General features: G+C 47.1%; 2 protein-coding genes across 2 annotated transcripts; both read left to right on the top strand.

The window, feature by feature from the left end:
- The first annotated feature begins 9,949 nt into the window (after window positions 1–9,949).
- Window positions 9,950–11,938, top strand: LOC106812176. Its single transcript, XM_014815994.1, has 3 exons — window positions 9,950–10,104; window positions 11,263–11,358; window positions 11,790–11,938. The coding sequence occupies exons 1-3, from the start codon at window positions 9,981–9,983 to the stop codon at window positions 11,936–11,938; spliced, it is 369 nt and encodes a 122-aa protein (XP_014671480.1). The 5' UTR covers window positions 9,950–9,980.
- Window positions 11,939–12,864: 926 nt separating this feature from the next.
- LOC106812179 lies at window positions 12,865–14,094 on the top strand. Its single transcript, XM_014816002.1, has 3 exons — window positions 12,865–12,961; window positions 13,249–13,423; window positions 13,790–14,094. The coding sequence occupies exons 2-3, from the start codon at window positions 13,264–13,266 to the stop codon at window positions 14,014–14,016; spliced, it is 387 nt and encodes a 128-aa protein (XP_014671488.1). The 5' UTR covers window positions 12,865–12,961; window positions 13,249–13,263; the 3' UTR covers window positions 14,017–14,094.
- Window positions 14,095–14,596: the final 502 nt, after the last annotated feature.

Here is a 14,596-nt window from a genome sequence, read left to right on the forward strand (position 1 = left end):
CCCCTACTACCCCTTCCCTGTCTCTACGTGTATCATCCCTACACCCTCCCCCTACACACCCTCCCTGTCTCTACAGTGTATCATCCTACTACCCCTCCCCCTACACCCTCCCTGTCTCTACCCAAAGGGGGCTGCTATTCATCCTACACCCCTCGCCTCCCTACACCATTTCCTGCTATCTACAGTGTATCATTCCCTACCACCCCTCCCTGCTTCTCTCAGTATATCATCCCTACACCCTCCCTGTTCTCTACAGTGTATCATCCCTACACCCCTCCCTGTCTCTACCAGTGTGTATCATCCCTACACCCTCCCCCCTACACACTCCCTGTCTTACAGTGTATCATCCTACACCCCTCCCCTACACCGCTCCTGCTCTCTACAGATATATCATCCCTTACACCCCTCCCTCCCTACACCCTCTCTGTCTTCTACAGTGTATCATCCATTTACACCTCTCCACTACACCCTTCCTGTCGCTACAGTGTATCATCCACTACACCACCTCTCTATACATACACTCTGGTATGTACCTCACTTGTCTTGAACTCGTTCGGAGAAAATGAATTGCGCACGAAAGCGCTGAGGGGGAACGAAGCCGCGAACACAGCTGATGGGTAGCCGAATGGATTGCAGGTGCAGCTTACTGTTTTGATTTAGGCCAAGTAAAGCATGTTTCTTTTTCCTGCACGGTTGCCGATTACATTCTCAGAATCTGCTTCCAGTAAACCACACGTACCACACACACGCCGCACATGCACACAGCACACGACACACACACACGCGGCGCGCGCGTTACACACGCACACGGCGCACGCGCATAGCGCATATGGACAGCACGCACAGTACACACACATTAGCCAATCATGCAAGAGCGTAATCAGCTTGCGTTAATCATGCGTGTACGGCTGTCGCCCAAGCATCTCTGTGTGCAGATGATGTCCGGACGCGTAGACCTAGCGCGCTCCTCGTCCAGACCGGTGCGTAGCCACGGCCGTTATTTGTATTGTGTGCCAGCCGGCCACCAACCCGACAGTTTCAGGTGGCCGCGCGCGTTCAGGTGGGCCATGGCACCCGGCACCGTTAAGTCGAGCCCTGCCCTTAGATAGGATTGTGCCACTAAGTCCCGGCGAAGACAACAATACGTCGGGTGATAACGTTGCACCAAAGGCCAAGGTCGGCTTGGAAAATATCACTTGCGCCTTCATTCGTACTCCATGCATTTACTGTAGCTTTGCATGGTCTGCAGTGGTTGGACATAGGTTGTCGCAGGGTCTTCTTTCACCGACACAAGTTTCGCACTTCTTGCAATGCAACACCAATCCGCATCAGTGTCAATTGAGAGCCTTTACTTGGCTGTGCGCCATTTTGTCCCATTGAAATGGTCACTTTAACTAAGTCACATTAGTTGCCCTAATGAGCCAAATGATGCTCTCCATTAACGTCTGTCTTTGGCTTTCAGGGTATGATGCCTCTGGCTTCCTTGCCAGAGTTTCTGCACACTTTTGCAAAATGGTTGATTTACCACTATGACTTGCATTTCTCCCCTTTTGTTGCGGCAAGCTGGCTCTGTCTCCGGTGTTTTTAGGGTAACCACACGGTTACACATCTCAGTTGTCATTCCTCTTATTCATTTCAGAGTTAGTCTCTGGGGACTGTGCAGCTCTTTCTGCTTGCTGAACCGGCCCTCGTTTATTCGGGTTCCTTTCCATTTCTCTGTGGATTACGGGTCACCCCGCAGAACTAGCAGAATATTGTCGAGCTGGGTCTGTCTCTGTGACATTTTCATTTCTGCTTTCCAGATCTTTTCGGGGCCTTTTCTTACAGAAAGGTCAGGCACCCCTGGATCTTCTCGCCATACTCTCGGTCTTTGCAGCTTTCCTTTTCGGTGCAGAACACAAGTTTTGACGAGAATGTTGGTCTCAATGGCTGCTTGTGCCACATTGATTACAGAAGCCTTATCAAAGTCTGCCATTCATTTTACCTTTTCCACCACTTCACTATGGAATTTTGCAATTCGACTGGTGAGGCTTTTGATGCAGTGATGAAATTGGTCGAGATGTCCACACAGATTGTGTCGTCGATTAGGCTTGAAGCTAATAGCCAACACTTCTTAATATCTTGTCCTTGACTGGCAGGGAGCTGTAGTCGAAGCGCATCTACACGTGCGAATGTAGATGGTTCATGGCGGACTCGATGGCCATCTGCGTGAGTATTCCCAATCCAAACTCTGTGCAGTTCCGGCTCTCCTTGGCGAATGCCCAGAAAGTGCTCGTTGCCAGCTCCTATAGGTCTATTGCTACGAGAAGGAGCCATATCTTAGCTTTTCTGGAATAATGTTTATATTAATCCCAGTTTACCTTCTTAGCCACGAGGCAGATGATTCTGGTAGGTATTGCTCTGCCTGCTGGACTGTTCGCCTGCAGTTTGCTGCTGCCTGTTGGCTGATAATTGCCAGCTAGATCTGCAGTAGTTCGTTCTGCTGTATTGGCCTGTGGTACTGAAATATGCCCGCTGTTCGCAGTTAGCACTATCAGCATCAGCTCCCATCTGCATTCTTTCTTGAGCGTGTTTCATCGAGGCTGCCATCGTGCGAACAATAGCAATGGCACGTAAGGCCTACATACAGTCGGTTTGGCCGCCTTTTCGGTTCTTTGTTACACTCAAGTTGTTGCCCCGTTCGGCAGATTTCTCAAATACTCCTCTGCTTGCAGCGCCATGTTATATATCTCGTGTTCTAGAGACACATTCGAATACAGATTCAACGACTGTCTTTGTCGTGCCTTACCTATTTATATTGTTCAAATAAACTTAAGTCACACAGGACGCTTTACAGGAGCGTGTAGGCGTTATAGTCCGCCATGATCTCTCCTTCTTCGTCGACTAGTGGCGCCACCTCTTGGGCCGTACAAATATAAACATAACTTTAACGTTTTCCAGTTATCTTACAGCAGGTATTACCATGTGTGGCAGGGTTCGTGTGCTTACAGGGCCTGGTGTTACAGACAGTGAGCTGGTGGGTGGGGACCAGGTATTACATTGTGCTTGCATGGGATTGCGTGTGCTTACAGGCTGGTGTACAGACGGATGACGCTGCGTGAGGGAGGCAGGTATTACATGTGTGCAGGTTTGTGCTTACAGGCTGGTGTACAGGACAAGGATGCAGCTGGTGGGGAGGCAGGTATTACATGTGTGAGGGGTTGTGTGCTTACAGGTCTGGTGTACAGACAGGATGAGGTTGGTGGCGGAGGCATGGTATTACATGTGTGAGGGTTGTTGTGCTTACAGGCTGTCGTGTACAAGACAGGATGAGCTGGCTGGGGGAGGCAGGTATTACATGTGTGGAGGGTTGTGTGCTTACAGGCTGACGTGTACAGACAGGCATGACGCTGGTGTGGGGAGGCAGGTATTACATGTGTGAGGTTGTGTTGCTTACATGCTGGTCTACTAGACAGGATGAGCTCTGCGAGTCATCGACGTAGACACTGCAGATGTTTGATGCAGAGCTGATGTTACTCAGACACGAGAAGAGCTGTCTGGAAGTCGACGTCAAGAACGGAGACCTCAGGTAAGCCTGCCCTCCTCCTCCTCCTCATCCTCCTCCTCCTGATCCTCCTCCTCCTCCTCCTGATTCCTCCTCCCTCCTCCTCCTCCTCCTGATCCTCCTCCTCCTCCTCCTCCTCCTCCTCCGCATCCTCCTCCTCTACACTCACAGCTGAACAATGAGTGCTGCTAATATAAACATTGCAAGGGAAATAAATAAATTCCTATCCACGGGAGACTGACCGGTGTCTTTCTGATTGTTGCAGGCAGATGACGCTCTACCAGAGCTGGTTTTGCTGAAGGAGTTTGAGAAGAGAGAGAAACATTCTCGCTGGCAAGGTCGAGACGAAGGTCGAGGAGAAGCTGGAGATGGAGAACAAGGTGAGGTGCTGATACACACATAGTATAGAGAGAGAAGGGGAAGGAGGGAGAGAGAGAGGTCAGGTAAGAGAGAGAGGGGAGGGAGACACATATAGGAATATAGCAATAAAGGGATCACATAGATAACTGAGAGCTTTCAAGACCCTACGTCTCTTCGTCGGGTGACGTCAACGTGTATGAATGCACGATGTAACGTGATTCTACGCGCGTGTGTAACTACTGTGTGCATAACTCTACTGCGTGTGTAACTCTACTGCATGTGTAACTCTACTGTGTGCGTAACTACTGCGTGTGTTAACTTACCTGCCGTGTGTAACTACTGCGTGTGTAACTACTGCGTGTGTAACTACTGCGTGTGTAACTACTGCGTGTGTAACTATTGTGTGTGTAACTACTGCGTGTGTAACTCTACTGCGTGTGTAACTACTGCGTGTGTAACTACTGCGTGTGTAACTACTGCGTGTGTAACTCTACTGCGTGTGTAACTACTGCGTGTGTAACTCTACTGCGTGTGTAACTCTACTGCGTGTGTAACTACTGCCGCCGCCTGTACACTAACTGCCAGTGTGTGACTACTGCGTGTTGTAACTTACTGCATGTGTAACTACTGCGTGTGTAACTCTACTGCATGTGTAACTCTACTGCATGTGTAACTACTGCGTGTGTAACTACTGCGTGTGTTACTACTGCGTGTGTAACTCTACTGGTGCTGTAATATGCGTGTGCTAGCTATGCATGTGTTTTTACTAACTATTGTGTGTGTAACTACTGCCTTGTGTAAACTCTACTGTGTGCTGTAACTGATGGTGTGTAACTACTGTGGTAGTAACTACTTGCGGCGCGTTTGTGTAACTACTGCATTGGTAACTCTACTGCCCGGATGTGTAACTCTATGCGTGGTGGTAACTACTGCCGTGCGTGTAACTATGCGTGCTTGTAAACTCACTGCGTGCTGTATACTTTTGTGCTGCCTGTAACTACTGAGTGTGTAACTTAATGCGTGTGTAATACTGCGGTGTCCTGTAACTACTGGCGCTGTGTAAACTCTTTGTGTGTGTAACTACTGCGTGTGTAACTACTGTGTGTGTAACTACTGCGTGTGTAACTACTGCGTGTGTAACTACTGCATGTGTAACTACTGCGTGTGCCTAAACTTACTGTGTGATGTAACTACTGCAGTGGTAACTCTACTTGGTGTGTAACTACTTGTTTTACCAGTTCGTGTAACTCTTACTGCCCGTGTTGTAACTCTACTGCCGTGTGTAATTCTACTGCGTGTGTAACTCTACTGCGTGTGTAATTCTACTGTGTGTAGGCGATAGAGTGCATGCAAAAACTGGAGGGGAAGAGGAAGGTGCTGGAGACTCTGCAGGAGAGTGAGAAGGATCTCCAACAGAGGTTTCTCTCTCTGCTGGGAGAGAACAACAAATTTGCCGACTTCCTCACCAAAGTCTACAAGAAGAAGATCAAGCGAGTCAAGAAGGTGCAGAAGGAAGAAGGTAAGAGCCAGGGAGAAGGGGGAAGGTCAGGGTCTGGGAGCAGGAAGAAGGTATAGAAGCCAGTAGAAGGCGGGGATATAGGTCAGCGCGTTGGCGAGCAGGAGGAAGGTAAGAGCCAGGGTAGAAAGGGGAAGGTCAGGGCTCTGGGAAGCAGGATGGAAGGTCAATAGCAATACTGATATGAGCCTATAATGCCTATAATATGGCGATAAAAGGGAAAAACCTCAAAAGGTGTTCATTTATAAAGCAGGTGGTCGTTCGAAAAGATTGTTTCACTTTTATCGCCAGTCAAAGGAAATGCCATGCCCTCAGAGATGAAAATGTCTGTTATAGACAGGTGTCCACACATTCATGTGTCCCATAATAGGCAGGGTCCATTCTATAGAGTTGTGAGCGCTGCAGTGTAGGTTACTGCCAGAGTTTGCCCGTCGTATTTCGCTCTCAGGCTTCGGACCCGGATGGCCAGCGATGGAGGACGACAGCGACGACGACGACTCTGATTGGTCGCGATGTCCTGAGGACGCGGTCAGGATTCGGGATTGCGCGGCCGGGGACTGGCGATGTCCGGGGCGCTCTCCTCGCTCTCTCCCTCTCTTCCGATCGGCTCTCTCCTCTCTCTCTCTCTCCTTCTCCTCGTCTCTCTCTTCCCAACTCTCTCCCCCCTCTCTCTCTCGTCTCTCTACTCTCTCTCTCTCTCTCTCTCTCTCTCTCTTCTCTTCTTCTCTCTCCCTCCTCTCTTCTCTCTCGTCGTCTCGTCTCTCTCTCTCGCTCCGTCTCTCTCTCTTTCCTCTCTTCGCCTCTCTCACTCTCTCTCCCATCGTCTCTCTCTTCTTCTCTCTCTCTCTCTCTCTCCGTCTCTCTCTCTCTCTGCTCTCCCAACTTCCTCACTCTCTTCCCTCTTCTCATCGGCTGTGTCCGGCGCGCTGCGAGCAGACATGTATGACACAGTGTGCCGCCTGCGGGAGAACAGGTGCACGTGTCTGAAGTAGCCCCAATCCACATTTGCACTCGTCTCGCTGTAGTCACCTTGCCCAATCACAGGTGTCGCTGTTTGTAGTTACCGTTGCCAATCACATTTCTCTGTGCGTGTCATGTAGTTACTGCAATCACAGCTGCCTTGCGTGTCTGTAGTTACCTTCAATCACAGCGGCGTTCCTTGAAGTTACCTGCCAATCAACAGGTTACGTGTCTGTAGTTATTCCTGCCAATCATTCTATGTGCGCTGCTCTGAAGTTACCTGCAAATCATGCCGGTCGTCTCTCGTTCTATTCTCCTCTCCTCTCTCTCCTCCTCTCTCTCTCTCTCCTCCTCTCTTCCACCACTCTCTCCTATCTCGTCTCTCCTCTCTCCTCTCTCCCCTTGTCTGCGCTGCTTTGTTCTCCTACGTTTTGCTGTCTGTAGTTACCTGCCAATCACATTGTGCGTTGTCGTGTAGTACCTGCCAAATCACACCTAGAGTGCGTGTCTGCTAGTTACCTGCCCAATCACAGGATGTGTGCTCGTGTAGTTACCTGCCAATCCACATGTGCGTTGGATCTGTATGTAACTGCCAATCACAGGTGTGCGTCGTCTGTAGTTACCTGCCAATCACAGTGCACGTCTGTAGTTACTCGCCAATCACAGTGCTGCGTTGTCTGTAGTTACCTGCCCATCACTGTGCTGTCTTTAGTTACCTGCCAATCACCAGGCCCCGTACGTGTACTGTTAGTTACCTGCCAATCACTATGTGCGTGTCTGCTAGTTACCTGCCAAATCACATGTGCGTGTCGTAGCTTACCTGCAATCACAGGGTGCTGTGTCTGTAGATATACCTGCCAATCACCTGTGCGTGTCTCGTAGTTACCTGCCAATCACAGGTGCGTGTTCTGTAGTTACCTGCAATCACATGCCGCTGTCTGCTAGTTACCTGGCCAATCACAGGTGCGTGTCTGTAGTTACTCTGCCAATCACATGTGCGTTGTCTGTAGTTACTCTGCCAAATCATCAGGTTGCGGTCTGTAGGCTTAACCTGCCCAATCACAGAGTGCGTGTGGCCGTGTCTGTAGAATAAAACATAAAAACAAACCTGATTACATACCTTATGCTAGTGTATAGCCCAATGACTAGCTTACTCTCATACGCAATAATACGAGTGTTGTTTAGCCGGGAGCCAAAGCGGCGCTACACCCGTAGAGCTGCCAGGGACTATAGCTAGCCCTTCTGTCACTGCCTCCGCTCATACGCAAGTTAAGTAGCTAGTTGAGCTGTTTAGCCAGCGCTCTAGCTTCTCACGTGTCTGCCTCTGTGCGCACAGGCTGGACAAGAGGAAGCTGGTGACAGAGGAGAAACGAAGCTGTGAGATGACGCGGAAAGAACACGAAAGCCATCATGAAGAAAGGTGACAGATCATAGATGGAGGCTTGCATGCAGAGGAATTCTGACCTAGAGGCGTTTCCAGCGTAAAGTGAGAGTGGCCCGTGCGAAGTAAGATAAGTTTCCTACGCTGAAAGTCTGCTCATCGATCTAGATCTTGTCCCTCCATCCATCTAGTCATCCCATACCTATTTACTTAGTAAAGTATACATTATCTGGTAACTGTCATCTCCACTGTTGTGCCGTTACTACTGCCCTGCTGCTGCTGCCCCTGCTGCATGCTTCTCATCTATCTCTCGTCGCTCTTTTTTTCTCTTTCTCTCTTTCCCTTTATTTTCTCTCTATCTCTCATCTCTCTCTCCCCTCTTATCTCTCTCTATTTATCTATCTCTGACCTCACTCTCTATCTATCTATCTCTTCTCATCTCTCTCTCTCTCTCTCTCATCTCTCTTCATCCCCCTCCCCTCTCACACAGCTGCGCAGAAGCCAGAGGAAGCTGAATGAGTTGATGTAGTCGTGACGCTGACCGGCTGGAGCCAGATCCTAGCACGGTTCTGTTCACGCTCAGCATTCCTGCGACCTGCAGCACCCAGCATCGCTCATCGACGCCGCCCACGCTGCGAGCGCTGCAGCCGCTACGCATCCACCAGCTGCAGCAGGAGAAGACCGAGCAAAGCGCAAATCAATACAGGTAAAGCAAGGGACACCTCATGTTATCTACCTAGGATCGATGCGCTTTACCGTTCTCAGGACGGTCTTAGCCAGCGTCGTGAACGTAAACCCTCGCTGTGTCTTACACGACATGATGCGCTGCATGGCTCACCTTCTGCGCGCTCTATACGTAATCCGTTTTCCTTCATCTCATGCTCTCACCTCTTATACAAGTCCAAGATTTTTTAGCTAAAACCGCGACATTTTTCAAAACAAGCTGAATTTTTCAGGCATAGGGTTCAGAAAATGGTGTAGAATAACATTACTAAAAAGTCTCCTGAAATCTCCCTTGTGCGTTTTTCCAGAATCCAAGATGCTGCTCCAAAATTGCCCCATTTAGGTTATTTCCCATAACTCTGCGCTCCAGATCGAGCTAGCAAACCATTGTTGATGTAATATGTATATTATATGTTTTAATGGCCCAAGAATCTTACTTAGCGTACTTTTTGTGAGGTTTCAAGTGCCCATGCCAAGTTACCTTAATCCAAGATCATTAGCCGCAGTAGGCATCCCTTACACTCTACCCCCGCCAAACATCCAATGATTTTTACAAAAAATGGCAGAGTAGAAACAACTTTAAACAATATTAAAATCAATAACAAGTGCTTCCAAAACGTACATCATGAACATCGTTGTATATTTGCATTATCCTTAGAAAAGCTACATTCAACTGTTACTGTGTGTGTGTGTGTGTGTGTGTGTGTGTGTGTGCGTGCGTGCGTGCGTGCGTGCGTGCGTGTGTGTGTGCTTACGTGCGTACGTGTGTGTGCGCGCACGTGCGTACGTGTGTGTGCGCGCGTATGTGCATATGCGTGTGTGCGTGCGCGTGTGATATTCTTGATCTATGGTACACTAGAACATTGTGTCCTATTGAACTCTCCAGCTCTCAATTTATTACTAGGCCGTTTCACCGCTGACTGAACTGTCATATTATAATCGTTAAGATATACTGTCATAAAAACTCGTTGGCGCACTTGGGGACCTGGGGAATATCTCGAATTTGTACTATATTCTAAATCTCTGGCTCGTCTGGTCTCTCTGAGCGTGTGGTCCACGTTGAAAAACAAGTGCATTCCAAGATTATATATTTCATAATAAAAGACTTGACACTTATGAATAATACAATTATGTACATTAAATAAAAGTTTTAAATTGTTAACAGTTCAAAAATAGAGTAAATTTGCATCTAATTGTCTATCAACATCTTGGACTAATTTCTTTCAAGTTTTCTCTAATAAATCAAATGGAGTGAGGCGGTCACAGGGAGGCATACAGGGAGGTTACAGGGAAGGATACAGCAAAGTGTATCCGCTATCATATCACTGACACACATGCAGAGATTATAGTTTGAATATGAAAGTACAACAGAAAAGATTGATGTGATGTATTTTACAAAAAAAATTAAATCAAAGTACAACAAAAAATGCATATTATCAATACATTTATAGCGTCCGCTACACTCAGTCATACCACTGTTTGTACTCAGAGCTAGCATGGAACTGCCTCGTGTCTTCTATCAGAATGAAGGCCCTGTTGGGGCTGGCCTACACAGTGAATCAATGCGCGGCTGTCTTGAGATCCACAAGCAAGCAACGCAGCTCTGCCTGGATGCTATCGGTATGATCAGGGTGACAGCTAGTATTAGTAACTATAAGTAAATGCTGTAGTGTAAAAACTTGACTGTTTCTAGGATCATTCTGGCGATAAACCAACTTCGCGCTAGGTTACTGTGTTCGTGCACGTTCACTTTCGCTTTCTCGGACACAGTCACACTTAAATCATAATAACACTAATAATGTACTGGTAACATAGACACTAAATGGTAGCCGCATCTTTCCAAGCGTGCGTTCATGTGTGTGTGCGCGTGTGTGCGCGCGTGCGTGCGTGCGTGCGTGCGTGCGTGCGTGCGTGCGTGCGTGCGTGCGTGCGTGCGTGCGTGCGTGCGTGTGGATTATGAGTCTATAACTTTTTGCGTAGACGTGTGCTTCACGTAGATTGTATCATGTATATATAGTGAGTGATACATCAATTTTTTATTTAGTTTCATATATTTTTTAGTGTTGAAATATAACGGCATATAGGAAAAAACCTATACAATGACCATGCAGGCATATGCATCCACTATTTCGTATGCGCATGCGCTGATATTAGACTGTGTCGCGTTTACACCCTTTAATTACCTCTTAGTTTAACACCCTCTAGGGCAGCTAGATGTATAACTTGATCAAGTTTGAGAAATCAAATCACAGGTTATTATAGTATAGTCGCATTTCGCATAAATCATATTTATTCGGTCTAGACGCGCGGCGACATGGGCTATAAGGCTCGTTATTTGTCAGATGTTTCTCCAAAATATGTTTCGTTTGGATTCACTGTTGGCTAACGTATCGCCAAACTGTACACTTGCACTCGCCTAACGCGCACACATGGGCGCAGGTGTGCACGCCCCCCCACCCACGCACACTTACACGCACACACGTACACATAAATAAATTTAGCATTTGAATTCATACAAATTCATGAGAATAGCATATTGAACCATGTATATACGACCAATTTTGTCACACACATCAAGTATAGAAGACGAGAATTTACCCTGTAATACATGTCAACCTCTCACTGCGTAATACCAACAACGGCAAATATATAGCACGTCAACCACTACCAGAGCAACACTACCACTACCACTACCACTACCACTACCAGAGCACATAACGCAGCAAGTAAACATAGCTAAAGGATGCATGTAATAGCAGGATATTTCCGTTCTCTCAGATGCGGTTCCATTCCCCGGTAGAGGGAGCTTCCTGCTCGCAGACTTCGCCGCTGCTGATGGAGGGAATTCTATGGCACTCTTTAAACTCCTCATCGGTACGACCAACGCCCGTAGCAACGGTCGTAGCCTGCGCGATTTCGCACGGAAAGGGTTGAAATAACCTTGGCCTTAGCTATGACGAGCAAATACTTCGTTGACGATTAGGTTTAAAGACATTTTTTCGATTATTTCTTGCGTGTATTTTAATATGATAAGCATGCACGACCGTAATTCTTGTCGGCTATCAACAGAGATTCCACTGTTTACATCCCGCGTTACAGTTCTATACCTTCAGTAATAAAGCCGAAAGCAAAGCTAACCATGAGTAACCTACGCCTTAGCTCAGACTTCACTCGTAAAACCAACGTGTAATCAAGTTCGATTAGTAGGCGTTGACATACTACTGATCGTGACAGCGGTGGCGACGACGACGACGACGACGATACTACTGATATAGACTTACCATAGTTTGCTTCATACTGTATAGATTCCATCAGGAAGAAGCACGGAGAAGACTTCGACATTGAGGTAGTTTATGATGGATCAACTTCAACGACTGGACGTCGCTGTTCTACGGTCCGCAAGGTTACCGTAGAGATTATATTACAGATTAATGCAATAAACATGGCATATTGACAACTAAAATACACACACACGACCACACACACACACACACACCACACACACACACACACAGCTTTATTTATATTTATAACATATATTTCACATATATACTTATAAATATATATTATTATATATATATATATATATATATATATTATATAATATATATATAAAGAGACACACGCACACGCAAGCACGCACGCACTCACACGCACACTGCGCACAGGCACGGATTGATATATATTATATATATTATTATATATATTAATATATATTATATGTGTATGTATGCTATTATATATATTATTATATATTGTGGTGCATACATGTATAGAGTTGCTAGATTGTGAATGTACGCCAGATAGTTCGTATGCTACCGTTGCAGTGCGTCGATCCCGTAAGTCGGAGCAGCTTCGAAGCAACACCTACGAAACTGTTTTACAAACATCCCTCGTGGCCCATATCGTTCTAGTAATCTTTCTACGTTATTCAGCGATATTTGTGGTCGTTTCAGCATAGCATTTATAGCTATTTATTTCATTTCTACGCCAGGCGTGCAAATCACTGTACGGGGCTTCGCCGACACAAACCACCGTAGGCCCGAGGAAGATGCAGCTGTTCAGACAGCCAGGCGGCTTGAGGATTGGAGGAGACCATACTCGTACATAGGGCCATGGAAAGTTGCTAGCCAGGTAGCCAAAGATTGCTCCTGTTTCTCTTAAGCCAACGATAGGCTACAGCAATTCACAACTAACGGTTCGGTTATTTATGCATAATTGTGACAGCAGCGAGTGCATATTTGCGTTAGCCTTTTTATGTTAAGAACTGTCAGACTACCAGGTACCACTATTACTAAACAATTTTTTGCACCATTTGCTAGTAGTGGGCGACTTTGGTGATAGCTAAACTCTTGGTACCGAGTAAAGATAATTAATATGTGGAGACAACACCAAGCGTATCAAGTGTAAACTTGGTTTAAAACACATGACGGATAAGTGATCGCACGCTGGCTGAAGATAAGGCATCATTAGCAAGGTACGACTCGGGCGGTCTCAGGGGGCCAAAAAGCAAAGAAACATCGTTTCTTTATTATTTTACTCGTATTTTTATGTCGATATACTCATATTATTAATCTCTTGTGCTCCAGGAAAAATTCGCAGCGACATTGAATATGAATGGTGTGTGTGTGTGTGTGTGTGTGTGTGTGTGTGTGTGTGTGCGTGCGTGCGTGCGTGCGTGCGTGCGTGCGTGCGTGTGTTTTACATGCCTATTAATCAAGAACTATTAACAATCCATTATCCCGTGTGTTGTGGTGTTTTTAGGAAGAGTTCCAGAGCATGAACATCAACACCTACAATCGCACGGAGGAGGAACAAAAGGAGCCTCTGATAAACGCCGATTCTCCTGTTTACAAGCTTGGCCTCCGCCTGGAATCGATGGAAGTAAAGCTGGTGCACTGTTACTTCCACGACAGATGGCTTGCAAGCGGCATCGATGGTTAGTACGAGAACATTATGGATGTGAGTGACATTATTGTACCAGCGAGGTGCACACAAGGACTGTGAACTACGCAGTCAGGCTAGGTAGCGCAAGCGATTCGTAATAATTGTATGTTGGTCACGGCGAGTCAAAATCGCATCATCCGGTTGATCATTACGTTACATAGGCACAATCAGTGTAAAAATAGTCTGGCAAAAGCATACTAATAAATGAGAATGATTTATTTAGATTGTGAAGGATTATCACTCGCGTGACGCGTATGAATACGCGTGTGAAACGATTTGTTATATTAAAGTGTTATTGTTGTTTGCTGCTTAGCTGCACATCCAGCTTGTAACTGATAATTGTTTTATTCGCCGCCAGGTGACGTTGCTGCAGCCCGCGCTCACGCACAGTCGTACGTGCGTTCGATCCGTATTTGGGGGAGCAGCGTGCTTCTACAGGGTCTATCCGATAGCCGCACTCCGCATGAGAAAGCAAAAATCGTCGATGCCTTCTTTCAGAGTTACGAGGATGACGTGGCTAAGAATCCGAGAGACCACGGCATGGACTTCATTGTTAACTACCTTCGTATAAAAAAGCTGGAATAACATATATATTATAAATGAATGTGAACGCATGGGGAGAGATTGGTAGCGGGTGCGATTAAACATTTATAATTATTGTAAGTTTACCAAGTCATCATTCAACAGTAAGATTTCCCCTATAAATAGTACACACGCGCGCATACACACACACGCACGCACGCGCGCACACGCACGCACGCGCACACACGTAATACACGTGTGTACGCACTCCACGTAACACGTGCATACACGCACATCGACGGTAATGCCAGTGTATAAATTCTTTGCGAAGGTGGTGAAGATACGATCGTGATTCAACTGCAGCTACCACGAGCGCCTGCTGAGACGGCTCTTGCGTATCTCGCATTGCACCCCCTCTCCACACACACACACACGCACGCACACACACACACACACGCACGCACGCACACACACACACGCGCGCACGCAGGCACATACGCACGCACATACACGCAAACACGCACGCACACACACAGGCACACACACACACACGCGCGCACGCAGGCACACACGCACGCACATACACACACACACGCACGCACGCACACACACACACACAAGCACACGCACACACGCACGACAC

The sequence above is a fragment of the Priapulus caudatus genome, unplaced genomic scaffold (genome assembly GCF_000485595.1).
Source record: "Priapulus caudatus unplaced genomic scaffold, Priapulus_caudatus-5.0.1 Scaffold616, whole genome shotgun sequence".
NCBI lineage: Eukaryota > Metazoa > Priapulida > Priapulimorpha > Priapulimorphida > Priapulidae > Priapulus > Priapulus caudatus.

Coding starts and splice junctions, on each gene's coding strand:
- LOC106812176 (XM_014815994.1), top strand. CDS start 9,981: ATGGAACTGCCTCGTGTCTTCTATCAGAATGAAGGCCCTGTTGGGGCT. Junction 10,105..11,262: donor GCTCTGCCTGGATGCTATCG/GTATGATCAGGG, acceptor CCGTTCTCTCAG/ATGCGGTTCCATTCCCCGGT. Junction 11,359..11,789: donor ACTCTTTAAACTCCTCATCG/GTACGACCAACG, acceptor CATACTGTATAG/ATTCCATCAGGAAGAAGCAC.
- LOC106812179 (XM_014816002.1), top strand. CDS start 13,264: ATGAACATCAACACCTACAATCGCACGGAGGAGGAACAAAAGGAGCCT. Junction 13,424..13,789: donor GCTTGCAAGCGGCATCGATG/GTTAGTACGAGA, acceptor ATTCGCCGCCAG/GTGACGTTGCTGCAGCCCGC.